Below are 17,169 nucleotides of genomic sequence, written 5' to 3'. Positions count from 1 at the left end.
TTCTTAACTTTTAGTACTCCCTAGCATTCCATCCATGGTGCTTTTCTTTCTTCCCTGACTACTCTGTCCTTAAATTGTCACACTCATTCCCATGGTTTTCCCTCTTGTAGAGAGACTAACCACATCCGCATCCCTAATTTCTGAGGTCTAAGACCATACTGTAGATTCAGTACTTAGGGGACAACCAAGATCATTTTCCCCCTAGATTGTGGCCCTTTTCCCATATTCCCTAACTTGATTAATGGCACCGCCATCCACCAAGCTAGGGACTTGGGATTGACCCTTGGCTCCTATTCACAATCTTTGTCCTCTTTGTTGATGCTCCTGAGGTGGACAGCTGTGGGTTTCTCCGGCCATCATGCCTTTCCCCTTCTTTTACCTCCCCCCCCCCTTTTTTTTTTTGAGTTGGAGTCTCACTTTGTCGCCAGGGTGGGAGTGCAGTGGCACAATCTCGGCTCACTGCAACCTCCGCTTCCCGGGTTCAAGTGATTCTCCTTCCTCAGCCTCCTGAGTAGCTGGGATTACAGGTGCCTGCCACTACGTCCAGCTAATGCTTTTGTATTTTTAGTAGAGACGTGGTTTTACCATGTTGCCCAGCTGGTCTTGAACTCCTGGCCTTGTGATTCGCCCACTTTGGCCTCCCAAAGTGCTGGGATTACAGGTGTGAGCCACCACGCCTGGCCTCCACTTCTTTTATCAACAACATTCTCCTTTTTCTTTGGGAAACTACCTGCATGTAGTCTTGCTAGGACTGCCAGGAAACTGGTACACCAGTCAGACTTTCTCCCCCAGACCTGAGATCTTGAGAAATGACATAAGGTCTGAAAACTGAAGCTGATATATTCCAGTGGTGGCCTAAAGAGATCACTCCCATCAGTTTCTGCTCTTCCTACCCACAGGACTGCTCTGACTTTTCTTCTTGGAGCTGCTGTTAGACTGTCCTTTTGTAAATGGAACCTCCTCTGTCCTTTCAGTGAATTCCTATATTGCTTATGTGAACCAGTGTCCTCACTGTGTTACTTACACCCAGAGAATCCTAATCCATATACTACCTGCCCTAATCTGTACATAACACCTCCTTCTTCACTGCAAAGGTCCACTTCAGACTCTCATTTTTCACCTGGACTATTACAATGCCTCTCCTTAAGTGGTCTCCCAAATTCCAGATTCTCCTCTTACAGTTACTCAAAAAATATTTTTTTGTATGTTGGCATTTGTATAGCAGTTTGTTAGAGTGCTAAGTGCTGGGGATCTCATAAAATAAACAGGCAAGGTTTAGGTCCTCGTATAGTATACAGTGGGAAGGCAGGTAATACTTAGATAATCACACAAAAACGTATAGACCATGATTATGTACTACAATGGAAAATACAGAGTGCTGTGAAACTAACAGGGGAACTTGGCCCAATACATGGGGAGAGGAGGGTATCAGTCAAGGGAGGCTTCCTCCATGGACTAACCTTAATGCGAAGATGGGGATGCTAGGGAAGGGAGGAGGAAGATGGGAGCTTTCCAGGCAGAGGGGATAGCAAGTGCAAACGCCCTAAGATGGAAGGTTTAAGGAAGTCATAAAAGCCGAGTGTGGCAGGAACACAGCAAAAAAGAAGGAAAGTGGTACCGAATGAGACTAGAGAGGAAGCAGGGGTCAAATCATGCAGTGCCTCACAGGAAATATTAAGGATTGGGGTCCTTATTCTAAAATAAATGGGGAAAGCCAATAGGATTTTTTTTTTTTAAGAGACATGGTCTCACTATGTTGCCCAGGCTGGCCTCTAACTGCTGGGCTCAAATGATCCTCCCTCCTCAGCTTCCTAAGTACCTGGGACTACAGGCACACGCCACTACACTGGCCTGATTAGAGGAGTTTAAATAAGTAAGTGGCATGAAGAAATTTTTTAAGAGCGTTATGCCTATCTGCCTACAATGTAGGGACTGGATGTGGGAAGACCAGTTAGGACAACAGTGACAACAGTAGTCCAAAGAGAGGATGAGAGCCAAGATTCAGGATGGAGGAGGTGAATGGATGCAAAGATAGTCTGAAACTAAAATCCATAGGTCTTGGTTGATGAATTGGATGTGGACTGGTGGTAAGGAGGAGGGATTTATCAAGGAAAACTCTTAAGTTTTTGGCTTAAAGGCTAGAAGGATGGTTCTACCATATTCTGAGATACAGATTATTAAGGACCAAGTTTTTCAGGGGAAGTAGGAAGAGGATCATGCACCCATTTGATACACCACTGGCACATGATGCCAAGTAGCATGGCATGTAGGTTGGGGCCGCAGACATAATTTGAGTAATGAATATATAGATAATCTTTCAAGTCCCAGATGTGAGTGAGATGGGGCTGAGGGGGGAGTCCAGAGGAGCCGAGAACAGGGCTTTGATGAACTCCAGCATGTAAAGGCAGGTGGAAGATGATGAAATGGCAGAGGAGAGGACACTGAGAAAGATGAGGAAGGAAGGAACCAGGAGAGTGCAGTCCTTCTGGTACTTCTGAACCATGCACTTGCTCACAGCCCTCCCTTGTGGTATAGCCCCTCCTCCCCTGATGAAGTTTAGTCTCCAGAGCATGGCCTACAAGGCCCATCATAAGGCGGCCCCAATACACTTTGATCATTTATTTCCTTCTTCACTCCCCATCTCCAATATCCTAGAATTCAGACACTGATCATTTCAACACTAACCTCAAGACTTTGCACATGCATCAAATGTTCTTCCCCTTTCTTCTTTTTTTAAAAAGTCTAATGTCACCTCTTGTACAAAGTCTTCGTCAGGAAGAGTTAGTTACCTCCAAATAATTTCACTCACATATTTTTAAGACAATATTTAGCACACTGTAATATACTGTGTTGGCCTGTGACTTAAGCTTATTTTGGGCTGGGTTTCCTATCTTATTTGTTGTTTTCTAAAACTAAGCACAATCTTAGAAGATTGTGTTTGCTAAATAATGTATGATAATTATATTTTTGTCTTGATTGACAAAATTAAGATGAAATCAGTCTAGATTAAGCTGGGGTTGACAGATCCCAAGAGGACATTTGGCAATATCTGAAGACATTTTTAGTTGTCACAGCTGGGAGAGGTGCTACTGGCATCTCGTAGGTAGGGGCTAGGGATGCTGCTGAACATCCTACAGTGTATAGATGGCCCCTGCAATAAAGAATTATCTGGCCCAAAAAGTCCATGACGCTGAGGCTGAGAAACCCGGTTTTGGTTTGCCACCTTAAATGTTCTTCTATTTATACTGTAAATTTCCTGTAGGATATTTTTTCTGAATGAAGTAAGCACTCCCAATACTAACACCATTGATGCTAAGACCTACAAATGTACTAGTCATTCTTCAGAGCAGTGTTTCTCAAATTTGTGCATCAGAATCACTGGGAGGGCTTGTTAAAACATAGGTGCCTGGGCCCCACCACAGGAGTTTCAGTAGATCAGGGGTATCCTATGCACTGTAGGCCTGATAATATGTATCTCTCAAGGTTTCCAGGGGATGTTGATGCTGCTGGTCCAATGTCCATACTCTGAACCACTGCTTTAGAGAAGAGCCCGGGGTTAGTTAACCTGAAGGTTTATCACACTTTTCCCCATTACGGGCCATGCCCAGAAACTTGAGATGCAACTTCCCCGGGTAGCCCTGCCTTTCTTTTCCCTGTATCTCCCAGCCAGATACCTGGAGCTGCATCTGTGATGACTGCCAGGCTGGCAGCATCTTAGACTCAAAACACACCCCATTCCTGAGAACAGATGAAGGCTGCTAGTAGGGCAAGGCACCAATCCCTTTCCCTCCATTTATCAGCCAGTAGGGGCCTGAGGTCCAGGCCCATGGAAATGAAGTAACATCTAAAGAAGATGCATATCCTAGCTCCTCAGAGCACCTGTATCAGAATCACCTAGAGGGTTTAGAGTCATGGGCCCATCCTCAGTAATTCTGTCAGCCAGGGAATCTGCATTTTATGAAGCTCTTGACATCAGTGTTTCTCAAAGTGTGGTCCTGGAACCAGCATCATCATCATCATCGGCGAGCCCGTTAGAGATACAAATTCTTGGGCACTTCCCCAGACTTATCCAAAACACTGGGGTTGAGACCTTGTCACTTGTATTTTAACACACCCTCTATGTGAATTTTCTGTTAGCTCAAGTTTGAGAATTATTGGTTTAAATTAGTCGACTTCTCAAGTTGAAGATGTCTGGATGTAGACTTCTGGATTTTTCTTTCACTTCACGTTCTAGATTCCTTTCCTACCTGTATATACCAAAAGCACCCACAGGAAGCAAAGCACCCCCCACCCGCTCCCCAAAAGGCCTGCCTGTAGAACATTTGTACCCTACAAAAGAGAGCAAGAGTGAACTTTCGCTGAATGTGGTCATTGGTTTGCATGCCACTCGCGCTTTATCTGGCCGGACAGTGGTCCCTGAGGAGGTAGACCTGGCACTCTCGGAAACGCGAAGCCCCCGGCCGGAGGGGCAGTGTCATGGGCCGGCTTTGCAGCGGGTACTGGGTTGGCGTCCCGCCCCGCGCTCCTGCGTAAACACGCGGTTCCCTCGGCAACGCTCTGAACCCACGTCAAAGGCTCCGCCGGGTCCCCAGAGACCGCCACCCCTCCGGCCGAGCCCAGCTCCCCGCAGCGGCCGCTAGCCCCCGGCCCTGAACCACCCCTCCGACCTAGAGGCCGCCGCCCCCGCTGCGGGATGACCAGATCCGCGGCCGCCACTGGGCCCCATGGAGGAGCCGCCGCCGCCACCGGCCCGCTCACCAGCGAGCATGGCCTTACTGGGCAGCCCGCACCCCGGCGCCCCCTCCGCGGCCGGCCCGCCTGGCGGGACTTCCTCCGCGGCCACGGCAGCCGTGGTCTCCTTCAGCACCGTGGCGACCGCGGCGGCCGCGGCGCTGGGGAACCTGAGCGACGCAAGCGGAGGCGGCACAGCTGCCGCTCCCGGTGGCGGCGGCCTTGGCGGGTCCGGGGCAGCGCGGGAGGCGGGGGCGGCGGTGAGGCAGCTCCTGAGCTCGGAGGCGGCGCCGCTGCTGTCGCACGGAGCTGCGGTGGCGGCCCAGGCGCTCGTCCTCTTGCTCATCTTCCTGCTGTCTAGCCTGGGCAACTGCGCGGTGATGGGGGTGATCGTGAAGCACCGGCAGCTCCGCACCGTCACCAACGCCTTCATCCTGTCGCTGTCCCTATCGGATCTGCTCACGGCGCTGCTCTGCCTGCCCGCCGCCTTCCTGGACCTCTTCACGCCGCCCGGAGGCTCGGCGCCTGCCGCCGCCGCGGGGCCCTGGCGCGGCTTCTGCGCCGCCAGCCGCTTCTTCAGCTCGTGCTTCGGCATCGTGTCCACGCTCAGCGTGGCGCTCATCTCGTTGGACCGCTACTGCGCCATCGTGCGGCCGCCGCGGGAGAAGATCGGCCGCCACCGCGCTCTGCAGCTGCTGGCGGGCGCCTGGCTGGCGGCCCTGGGCTTCTCCTTGCCCTGGGAGCTGCTTGGGGCGCCCCGGGAACTCGCGGCGGCGCAGAGCTTCCACAGCTGCCTCTACCGGACCTCTCCGGATCCCGCGCAGCTGGGCGCGGCCTTCAGCGTGGGGCTGGTGGTGGCTTGCTATCTGCTGCCCTTCCTGCTCATGTGCTTCTGCCACTACCACATCTGCAAGACCGTGCGCCTGTCGGACGTGCGCGTGCGGCCCGTGAACACCTACGCGCGCGTGCTGCGCTTCTTCAGTGAGGTGCGCACGGCCACCACCGTGCTCATCATGATCGTCTTAGTCATCTGCTGCTGGGGGCCCTACTGCTTCCTGGTGCTGCTGGCAGCCGCCCGGCAGGCCCAGACAGTGCAGGCCCCCTCGCTCCTCAACGTGGTGGCGGTCTGGCTGACCTGGGCCAATGGGGCCATCAACCCTGTCATCTACGCCATCCGCAATCCCAACATTTCGATGCTCCTAGGGCGCAACCGCGAGGAGGGCTACCGGACTAGGAATGTGGACGCTTTCCTGCCTAGCCAGGGCCCGGGTCTGCAAGCCAGAAGCCGCAATCGCCTTCGAAACCGCTATGCCAACCGGCTGGGGGCCTGCAGCAGGGTGTCCTCTTCCAACCCGGCCAGTGGAGTGGGAGGGGACATGGCCATGTGGGCCCGCAAAAATCCGGTTGTACTTTTCTGCCGAGAGGGTCCACCAGAGCCTGTGACGGCAGCGACCAAACAGCCTAAATCTGAAACTGGGGATACTAGCCTCTAAGACGGTTGGGATGGCCAGCTTATGAAGGCAAATTTCCACTCGCATTATTTAATGATGGAAGATTCTGGGGGAGAGTCGTGGATTTCATAAAACCAAACATTTAAAGCTGGAGACGGGGGAGGCTTACCACTTTCCCCAAACAACATAAAAAACAATGTCCCTTCTTCAAAAGTGCCAAAAGGAATGTAAAATGCAAAAATTAAAACAATCTTAAACCACATAACCAAGCATTGTGAACTGTAAGTGCCAAAAATGACAAAAATAACATTCACTATAACTGAAAAGCTCATATTACAGGACAACACTGTGAAACAAACAAAACATTGAATGCAGCTAGTATTGTTCAACTACATAGAATTTCAGGAATGAATGGAGACCCTCAGAGCTGCTTGAAAGCCCCTCTAAATCGCTAGCATCCAACAAAACTGTAGTTTCTAGAGCTTGCACCCCTGACATGCCTTGGGTGGTTAGATTGCTAGTGGAAAAGTCTTATCCTTACACACATTGGTGCACTTCCTCACCCCACCCCCAATAACCTTTGTGGAAAATTGTTAATTCATTTAACCCATTTAAAATCATTTTAGGATTTTGAAAAAGTGGTTATTATTAGATAAAATTCAACCATCTGAAGGACAAGTAGAAGTATGAGCATAAATGTGTTTTAAAAATGTTTTCCAAGATTATATGTAAAAATTAACATTCCTTCCACCCGCATCATCTCTCCAAAATGATCTTCCTTGGAAAACTTTGAAGCTTTATCCTTACTCTAACATGCTACTTTTATTTCCGATAAATTTTGGGATGCTGCTCAGAAGTCTTTTGAGGTAAATTTGATTTTTGGATATAGCCAAAAATGTAATTTGAAGTCAAGTTGATTGAATAAGGTGAGTCATGCCACTTCATTTAAATTATTATTATTTTTTTAAATGAGACCTCTATAAAGCCACAAGGTTGGGTTTCCTATGTGGCTTTTAGTTAACTGAAAATGACTCCAAAGAGAAATTCTGTAACTATTTTGAGAAGCAGCCTCTTGGAATTAGCATAGACTTTTCCAAGAAGATCATACTCTTCTACATTTAGAAATTTGGTGTATTTTGTGTTTTTTAAAATAGCTGATGGTTGCTTTATAGCTATGACTTGTCGAAGATAATGTAGTATTAAAGGGAGAATAGGTGTGGGACTATATGTAACCGGGTATTAAAAACACAGGCATAAAGTTGGAGAAGAACTTCAAGCAAACTGAAAATATCTTTAGAAATATGCAAATCAAAGATGCTTTTTAAATTTCTATCCTAGCAAAAAAGATGGTTTTACAATAATTCAAAAACATAATTCAGGATTTGTGTAGGTGAACTTTCTAATGTTAAATACAACTATACACAGGATCATTTACTCAGAATTTTAAAAAATGTTATTTTTCCCTCTTTCTTTCCCTCCATCCTGCCCCTCTTTTCTTCAATATTTCATAGCCTTAATTGAACAAGTTATTTACAGTAGATGTGAAAAGACATTAGCTGTCATATGAAGATTTCAATGTGAAATAGCCAGCATTTTCTTCCTGTAAAGTATTTAAATATGTTTTTAAGTATTTCTTTGTTTGACAGGTGGGTGCATGTCATTATTTTGTAATCAAAGGTGGAAATATATGATTCATGTCAGAGCTAAAGATGTTTTAATTTTTTCTGCTTCTCAGTGTATCATCACAAATCAGAAGTTTGTAAATTGTGTATATTTTGCTACACTCGATGTAGTACAAAGTAGATGAGATAATCTCTCCCCTCTAGCCCTTATTTTATAAAGCATATACAGACTTCATGCAGCTGTACTAACAAAAACAGGTATCTGTAGTATTTGCCTGTTAAAGGCAAAAAATTGTGTATTTTTTGGCACCGAGTCACTTTTGGGATTTAGAGAGAAATGATCAAGTCTTCCAATTATAAAAGATATCATAGAATAGGAAGTACAGTTGTGAATAAAGGGCAGAGAGAGATCTTAGAGTAAGGAGGTGAACGTGTTGCAAATTAGTGTGTTGCCTGGGAAGAAGAATTGAAGGAAGGCATTGAAAAATAAACGTGATATAGAAAAAACCTACCTGGTGAGTGAAGGAAAAATCTGAGAGATTGGAAGTGACAAGGTGATGGCAGGAAGAACTTTAAGGAAGAAAAGGAATTCCAGCCCTACCTCTTCAGTGGCAGGAAGTTTTAGGAAAAGCATGGCTTGTGAAAGAGACCATTCTGTTAGTGGCTCTGAGAGTCATGGTAGGCAAGAATTAGAGGGGAAAAAGAGAAAGTTGTTCATAAATTACTGAACAATTTACAATGCTCTAAATTGTTTGTTTTTAATCCAAGGCTATCCAACTATTTAGTGGTAGAACTAGGATTTGAACTGCAGTCCATTTGGCCTCAGAACCCCATGTTTTTTCTCTGTATTCCCACAGAAGTCTACAGGTAAGGAAATCAAGAATAATCACTTATGGTACTGTCATCATTATCATCATCATGATCATCATCTACCATTTTTGTTTCCTACTTTATATAAGGGCAACTTCCTGGGAGCTAAGGCTACTAAAAGGTAGAAGCCACAGTACTCATCTGCAGAGGGCTTACAGCCTCAGCAAGGACCTTGTGGCTTTGTAACAACAATCAGCCATAACAAGTTTACTTGTGGAGAAGAAAAGGTGTAGCATTTTCAGAAGAGGCTATCAAAGAAAAGAGATGAACTTGGAAGCAAGAGATATGCAGGTATAAGTCAGCCACCCATTTGACCCAGTGTAAATACTTACACAATCAATACCTCAAAAAGTGAAGAAAGAATGATTCTCAAAATAATCTAAGAGTTTGACCTTTCCATCTGCTTACTATGAGTATGCAATTATAGTGACTTCGTGGGAAAAGGAGAAAGAAAAGCTATGAAATAATGGAATGGATTAAATATTGAGTACTATGTAAAGGCCAGAATGTAATCCTTCATGTCTCATTCTGCTTCCCGTTTGGGTATTTCATTTGGGAGGAAATAATGCAGCAACAGGTAATACTCTGTATAGTAGGTGCATTAGCTTATTTAATCCTCAGAGCAATCTTATGAAGGCATACTATATTATCACTCTCCCCATTTTACAGATGAGATAACCAAGGCACAGAGGTGTTATGTGATCACACAGCTAGTAAGTGCTAAACATGAGATTTGCACCTGGCAGATTGGTGCCAGAAGTCGTCTCTCAACTGCTATACTGTACTGCCTCTGTCTTTTGGAAAAGACAATGAGAAACCTGGGAAAGTGCCAAGGAAGATAAAGACAACTATCAAAGGGATAGGAAAACAGCATAACATTTAAAAGAAAAGATTTTGTTTTTGATTTGGAAAACAACTATATGTGTGTGTTTTAAAAAAATACATATGAAGAGTTTCTGAGCAGTTGTTTTCTGGAAAAATTCCACTCAAGATGACCCCAGTCATCCAACTTCCCCATTCCTGCTCCAGCACATCTGAACACCGTTGGAGAAAAATTACAGAATCAGATCAATTAGTACCCACTGCACTTAGAATCCATAGCCTTGCCTGCCCCTTCCACCCTGCTGGCAATGTCAGCATTTTCACATGTCAGCTCACTCCTTCTGCCCCCTTTTGTGACCCTTCAAACTTTCTCCACTCAAACATTTAACCAACCCTAACCTCTTGGAATGTGACTTTTGTTGCTACTTCTCCATGAAAATAGAAGCCATCAGATACACATTTCTTCATATTTTAGCCACTGAACCTAACTAAACTAGATTTGTACTAGTTCTCAGCTATGTTTTCCAGTTATAATGAAGCTGGTCTTTTCTCCAGCCTCGGAAATTTCATGCTATCTATTATTTCTGTTCCCTGGTATCCTTAGCCTTCCCACTGAACCATATCCCTGCCATGAGCACTTAAGCATGCCCTAATCTCTCACTTGAGAAGAAAAATTCCCATTCTTCCCTCCTTTTCTCTCCCTCAGTTCCTTTCCGTCAGCTAACCCATTGAAAGAATTGCCTGTACTTTTACAATTGATCTAAATTCTAGTCTACACTTTTAGTGGTATAAGAAAGAAAGTAATTATTTTTCTGCAACTCAGTATCTTACTCTGCCAGATGGCAAAACTTAAGATGACAGCATCTAGGTTCTAGGGGCTTATTAGTGCCAATGCACTGGTGAACCTAAGTCCTCAATTGTCATCCATTCACCCTGGCATCTGCCAAGGCATCCATCAGTCTGTCTCTGGCCTTATATCCATGGCTTGCTGAGTAATTATTTCCCACTTAAGTCCAAGAGGACCCAGCTCAAATGACCACTTTGGAGCCCCTCTCTAAACACAAAAAAATCATGACTCCACCTCAGAACCATAGAGGGCTGCGACCACACCCATTAGGAGGTCACAGGCTGCTTTTAAAAAATTTTTCAGATATTTTTGATTTTTGATATATTTTGATATTGTTGGGTCAATAAATCAAAATTATACATAAAACATGCATTGGAAGTTCCACTTCTGGAATGGCAATGAAGAGCTCTGTGGATCCCAATTAAACAAGTGTAACTGGTGAACATTAGTTGCAAGACAATCATTTTAAATCTTTTTAAATTGTCCTAATGGCATATAGAAAATGGAGAAACATTAATTAAGAAAATCTACTAAAACTCAGTAAGAATAGTGAGTCTGTGGCATTTGGATTATAACCCACTCACTCTCTCCCTATTGCCAGCTCAGTATGACAGAGACTCCATTCCAGGTGGAAAAAAGCACAAGGCTCCCTTCTCTGAGATCCCAGGACTATCTTATTCTCCTCAGAGGAGCAGGTTACAAGAACTTCACATCTCTCAGGCTACATGTTGCAGAGGTTAAATTCCAGGTGAGTGCAGCCAAGAAGTTGGGGGTTGTCTTCTACCTACCTCCCACTCATAGAGCAAATGCTTTACTAGGGTGTGGCATGCTGGGAATACTGGGGCCATGATTATTCTCAAAGAAGCTCATTTGTAGGACTGAGACTTCATGCTTGAACAGGCAAACTGAGAAGACCAGATGTTATGACCCCCCACCCAATGCTCTACTTTTGGAGCAACCATTCCAAAAGAAGCAGGCCACCATCCCTGCCCCCACAGTTCAGAGCCATGACTCAGACAGTTTGCATAGGAGTAGAGACAGGCCTTTAAACAGACGGCCCTGAAGCTCTCTCCAAGGGAACTAATTTTATTTAAAACAAAGTGTGAAGAAGTTCAAGTCTATGGGCATTCTCAAAAACAGTGGAGTTTTGGTGGTAATTAAGAGGAGGCTAGAAACTTCATGAGAGATAGAAGCTAAACCATAGGCAGCTAGTTTACCAGAGAGAACCCAGAAAAGAGACAGCTAAAAAGAGCTCTCTTGAGGTCTAAACTAACCTCAAAAATTACCCCTGCAATTGGATCAGACCATGAAGCAATTTATGCCCTATAACATTGTCAAAACCAATAAGGCAATTAGCAAATAATTGGTGACTCCTAACATCTAGAAGTGATCAGGAAAAGAGACAAACAGAGCCCTACTAAAGCCACTGTTCTCCAAGGGTGACTGTAGGCGTACCCAAGGCTGTGTTCTCTGAGGAACAACACCAGAGGCTTCACAACACCGAGCAAAAAGACTACCCCAAAATAGTCCAGTAACTAAACAAATAAATAAACAAACAAACAGACAACAGTAATAAGCCCCACAGAAGGAGGAGTAGAAACCTGTATCTGGAGCTGCTACAGAGTTGCTCCATGAATGTTTTTCTTAGCTGCCTTTTTCCTTGGTTCTCTCTATTGAAAGCATCCAGTTTGCAACCACAGGAACTATAAATATATGAGACATGCACAGAAATAGGAAAATATGAACCATACCTAGGAAAAAAAAGGCAGGCAACAGAAGAAACTGTCCATGAGAGGGATCAGATAGCAAATTTAACAAACTCTTTAAAGTAGGCATTATGAATGTGTTCAAAGAATTTTTTAAACTATGCTTAAAGAAGTAAAAGAAAGCATGTTGAAAATGTCTCATCAATAGAGATTAGTAAAGAAGATAGAATTTATAAAAAAAGAAACATGGAAATCCTTGAGTTGAAAATTGCAATAACTAAAATTAAAACTTAACTGCAGGGACTAAACAGTAAATTTGAACTGGCAGAAGAAAGAATTAGCAAACTTGAATATAGTTCAATAGAGATTATGTAAGCTGAACAACAGAGAGAAAAAAATGCAGAAAAAATGAATACAGTCTCAAAGACCTTTGGGAGACCATTAAGTACATTAACATATGTGTAATGTGACTACCAAAAAAAGAGAGAGAAAAAAGAGCAGAAAAAGTATTTGAAGAAATAATGGTTGAAAACTTCCCAAATTTGAATCTTAAAGGAATTAATCTACATACATCCAAGAAACTCAAGAAAATCCCAAGTAAGACAAACACAGAGAGACACACACAGCTAGCAAATAGTAAAATAGTAAAAATGCTGAGAGACAAAGGCAAAGGAAAAACCTTGAAAGCAGCAAGAGAAAAACAACCTGTCACACACAAGGGAATCCCAATAAGATTAACAACTGACTTATCAGAAACAGTGGAGGCCAGAAGGTAGAGGGATAACATATTCAAAGTGCTAAAAGAAAAAACTGTCAACCAAGAATCCTATATTTAGCCAAACTATCTTTCAACAAATATACATTAAAAGTCTCTTGCCTACATCTGCCCTATTCACCTTGTCCTCACCTTTCTCAGGCAACCACTTTTTATTAATTTTTTGTTTCTTTATGTAAAAGTAAAGAAAGGCATATTAATTTTCTCCCTCTTTTACACAAAAGTTAGCATACTATATGCACATTGATTTTTTTCATTTAACAATATATCCTGGAAATTGTTACCTATGATATATTCAAAGTTATTATTTTTCTAAATAGCTTCATGGTATTCCACTGCATGGGTATATCAAAATATCCAAATATTTGGTAATATCAAAATGTAGCCACCTTCTTTTGATCAACAGGTTATCTCTAATTTTATACTATTGGAAAATGATGCTGCAGTGAAGCAACTTACACATAAAACATTTTGTATGTGTGCAGGTATTTCTATATGGTAGAATCTCATAGGTAGGAGTGATGGTTCAAAGGCTAAATACATTTATAATTTAATACAAATTGCCACATTACCTTCTCTATAAGTTGTACCATTTTTCACTTCCACCATCAAGTTATGAGTATAATTGTTTCCCTGCAGTTTTGCCAATAGAGTGATTTTAGACTATTTACATTGTGGGTTACAACCAATGGTAAGTCATCAATTTAGTGTAATGGGTTATAACCAACATTTAAAACAAACTGAAGTGGTGTAGGACGGAATAAAACATATCAGATTTCACCACACATAGTTTGATAGTTGTAAAATTCTTTGGTACTCCTCCCTTCAAATGATATAAACTAATTTTTTTTTCCCTTAAGTGTGAGCTGTACTTAGTGACTCATTACTTATTTTTTTTTTTTTTTAACTCATTAGGGGTTGTCTCAACAAGTCAAGGAAGGAGCAGCCCAAGAATACCATCAGAGATGCAGCTTTCCAGGCCTCCATCCTGGACTGGTAGGTTTCATATTAAAATACATTTGCTAGATGACTTGCACCTCCAGGTCTCTACTCTCCATTCCAAGAAAGAGAAAAGGGAGAATAAGGGCTTTTCCCAAAAAGTTTTGCCTTTCTAATGAGGAAGACATGACCTTCCCAGAGATGCCCGATTACATCTTATTGCCAGAACTATATCACATGGCTATCCTCAAGTGTTAGGGAGATTGAAAAATTGAAAGATTTTAGCAGAGTGCATTTTCTTCCCCCTAAATAGTGTTATGGTGATCACTTTTGATGAACAGAATGTGGTAGAAGTGAAGATGTCTTAAATATTAGGACCAAAAAACGGTATTGACTGTGGCTTTCTTGTTGCTCTTTCTCAGTTCAATTATTCTGGGGAAACTCAACTGCCATGTTGTGAGGACACTCAAGCAGCCCTATGGAGGAGCCCACATGGTGAGGAACGGAGGCCTCTTGCCAACACACATATGAGTGAGCCATCTTGGAAGCAGCTTCAGCTGACATCTTAATTACAACCCCCTAAGAGACCTGTATCAGAACTACCCAGCTAATCTGCTCCAAGTTTCTGACTTACAGAAGCTTTGAGAGAATAATTGTATTAAGCTGCTAAATTTGGGGCTAGCTTGTTACACAATAATAATACACATAGTAGAAATAAGTATGGGTTCATAAAACATTTCAGTTATAGATGAGTGTGTGCTAGGTCTCAGTATAAGATGAACCCCTTCTTATAGGTTGCAGTAAAAAACAAAATGGAAAATTCTGCACAAAACGAACCAAGCAACAGTTTTCTACTCTGAGGTCTTGCTGCTGCCTTCCTGAGGTCTACATGGGAATCAAGATACAGGTCCTCTTTGCTTTCAGGTGCCCCAAACTTATTAGTGGCTCATGCAGCCTTCATTGCCCCATCGTTCTCTAGCCAGGCCAGTCACCAAGGGTGGGCAGGAATACACAGGGCACAAAGACACTTCTCAAAGTGCTATCTACATCTAAATTTTTTTTTTGATACGGAGTCTCGCTCTGTCACCAGGCTGGAGTGCAGTGGTGCGATCTTGGCTCATTGCAATCTCTGCCTCCAGGGTTCAAGTGATTCCCCTGCCTCAGCCTCCCAAGTAGCTGGGACTACAGGCATGCACCACCAGCCCCAGCTATTTTTTGTATTTTAGTAGAGATAGGGTTTCACCATGTTGGCCAGGATGATGTCAATCTCCTGACCACGTGATCTGCCTGCCTCCGCCTCCCTAAGTGCTGGGATTACAGGCGTGAACCACCGCACCCGGCCTCTCCTTGATTTTCTAAACTCCTCTCATCCAACCTGAAAACATCTTTATCTAGTCTTTAGGATAGTCATCCTGGCTTTTACAGCTTTGTGTGTTCTCTTGAACTTATTATCTTGATTACAAACCTTCCTATTTAAAGCAGGACCAAAACTTTAACCAACCAAAGACCTCTCTGTTTTTGGCACAGCCTCCTTTAGTTCAGAAAATCCTAAAGGTAAGGGAAGTCCTGTGTGTATAAGGAAATACAGTGGAAAAAGCCTTCAAATAATATTTGAAAACGTTATTCACATATTGTCTTTATTTCAACTCACATTCCTTTCTCATTCCACTTTTATCTGACTCCTACACTCATTGCTTCACTATTAGCTACAGAATTAGCTACAGAATAGGTGACAAATGACCTAAATCCAATGAATACTTCTCAGCCACCTTACTTGACCTTGCCAAACATAAACCATGTGTATTAGTCAGGGTTCCCACAATAGGCTGTCTGCAGTCTGAGGAGCAAGGAGAGCCAGTCCAAGTTCCAAAAATGAAGAATTTGGAGTCCAATGTTCAAGGGCAGGAAGCATCCAGCATAGGAGAAAGATGCAGGGTGGGATGCTAGGCCAGTCTGTCTTTTCACATTTTTCAGCTGATTCGATTGTGCCCACCCAGATTAGGGGTGTGTCTCCCTTTCCCAGCCCACTGACTCAAACGTTAATCTCCTTTGGCAGCACCCTCACAGGCACACCCAGGATCAATACTTTGCATCCTTCAATCCAATCAAGTTGACACTCAGTATTAACCATCACAAGTCACTCCTTGTCAACCATCACTCCTTGTATTAACCATCACTCCTTGTCAACTTGAACCCATACACATATCCTGAGATCATACATAATCTTCAAATAAAGATAATAATAAGGTCATAATTACACCTAACATAATATAATTATCCTTTGTACAACTGGAAATGCACCAATCCCCAATCCAAATGCTATTTCATAAAGTTTACAATACTTAAATGCTGATGTGGAGTCAGTAAATCTTATGTCACATCATGAAGGAGAAAGGAAATAAAATGAAGACATTTTCTTAGTACAAATGTATACATACACACAAACATGTTTTTAACAAAAGAAGGAGGAAATATTCATGACAGTTTCAGTCCCTGTTTCTGCAGCTGGTCATGTGTTCGTAGCTGGTATTGATGACTACCTACTTCTACTACCCATTCTGTATTCCCTTTGCCTTCAGCAAGCACTTCAGCAGGTCATGTTTTTTTCCTGTGGAGTGACCCAAACCTTCATTCCTGAAGGGTCTGGGCCATTTGTTGTTCTGCCTGGATTGGGCTGTGGTAGTTTCCCATTGACCTTAATCACAGGGCATGGTAATACTAAGAGAAACTCTAATGGAGCTCCTATATTCCATGCATACTCTTCTTTACCTCCATTGTGGAGTAGTAGACTGAGTTTATCTTGATAATCCGGGTCAATCACCCCAGCCAACACTGTAACTCGCTTCTTAGCCTGTTGACTTCAAGGTAGGAGGAGCCCAAAGTGTCTAGGTGGCAATCTTAACTTCCAGTTTAATGGAATCATTGTTGTGTCTCCTGGTGGCAACGTTCCTTCTTCTGGAACTAAGACCTATAGGCCAGCAGGATGTAATGTCGTGGGAAAGCTAGTGGATCACTAGGGGGTGATGGTGAGTGGTACCACTTCCACTTCCACCCCTTGATTCCTGAACCTGTGAATCCTGGCTATGAGACAAACAGTACCATATACTGGACGCCGATTCAGAGCATATATGACCTTCTGGAGAACTTTGCCCCAGCCCTGCGAAGTGTTGTCACCTAGTTGGCATTGTAATTGTGACTTCAAAAGGTCATTCCACCGTTCTATCAATCCAGCTGCTTCAGAATGATGGGCAACATGGTTAGACCAATGAATTCTATAAGCATGAGCCCACTGCCACACTTCTTTAGCCATAAAGGGAGTGCCTTGGTCAGAGACAATGCTGTGTGGAATATCATGATGGTGGATAAGGCATTCCGTGAGTCCACGGATGGTAGTCTTGGCAGAAGC

At 43.5% G+C, this 17,169-nt stretch overlaps 2 protein-coding genes across 2 annotated transcripts; both read left to right on the top strand.

Annotated features, from left to right (window-relative positions):
• Positions 1-395: 395 nt before the first annotated feature.
• On the top strand, positions 396-6,477 carry GPR135 (G protein-coupled receptor 135). Its single transcript, XM_077941074.1, has one exon. The coding sequence runs from the start codon at positions 4,725-4,727 to the stop codon at positions 6,222-6,224; it is 1,500 nt and encodes a 499-aa protein (XP_077797200.1). The 5' UTR covers positions 396-4,724; the 3' UTR covers positions 6,225-6,477.
• On the top strand, positions 6,211-16,192 carry LOC144330265 (uncharacterized). The gene is made up of 4 exons (XM_077941075.1): positions 6,211-8,965; positions 10,945-11,091; positions 13,740-13,820; positions 14,186-16,192. Exons 1-4 carry the CDS (start codon positions 8,939-8,941, stop codon positions 14,330-14,332), a joined length of 402 nt encoding a protein of 133 aa, XP_077797201.1. The 5' UTR covers positions 6,211-8,938; the 3' UTR covers positions 14,333-16,192.
• Positions 16,193-17,169: the final 977 nt, after the last annotated feature.

Source organism: Macaca mulatta, chromosome 7, assembly GCF_049350105.2.
Source record: "Macaca mulatta isolate MMU2019108-1 chromosome 7, T2T-MMU8v2.0, whole genome shotgun sequence".
In the NCBI taxonomy this organism is placed as follows: Eukaryota; Metazoa; Chordata; class Mammalia; order Primates; family Cercopithecidae; genus Macaca; species Macaca mulatta.
This window is presented reverse-complemented; position numbering and strand designations above follow the sequence as displayed.

Bases quoted from the DNA above. Each gene is read 5' to 3' on its own strand.
- LOC144330265 (XM_077941075.1), top strand. From the start codon at position 8,939: ATGAACTTGGAAGCAAGAGATATGCAG. The intron at 8,966-10,944 runs GTATAAGTCAGC...CCCTATTGCCAG, and splicing joins TGGAAGCAAGAGATATGCAG to CTCAGTATGACAGAGACTCC. The intron at 11,092-13,739 runs GTGAGTGCAGCC...TTAACTCATTAG, and splicing joins TTGCAGAGGTTAAATTCCAG to GGGTTGTCTCAACAAGTCAA.
- GPR135 (XM_077941074.1), top strand. From the start codon at position 4,725: ATGGAGGAGCCGCCGCCGCCACCGGCCCGCTCACCAGCGAGCATGGCC.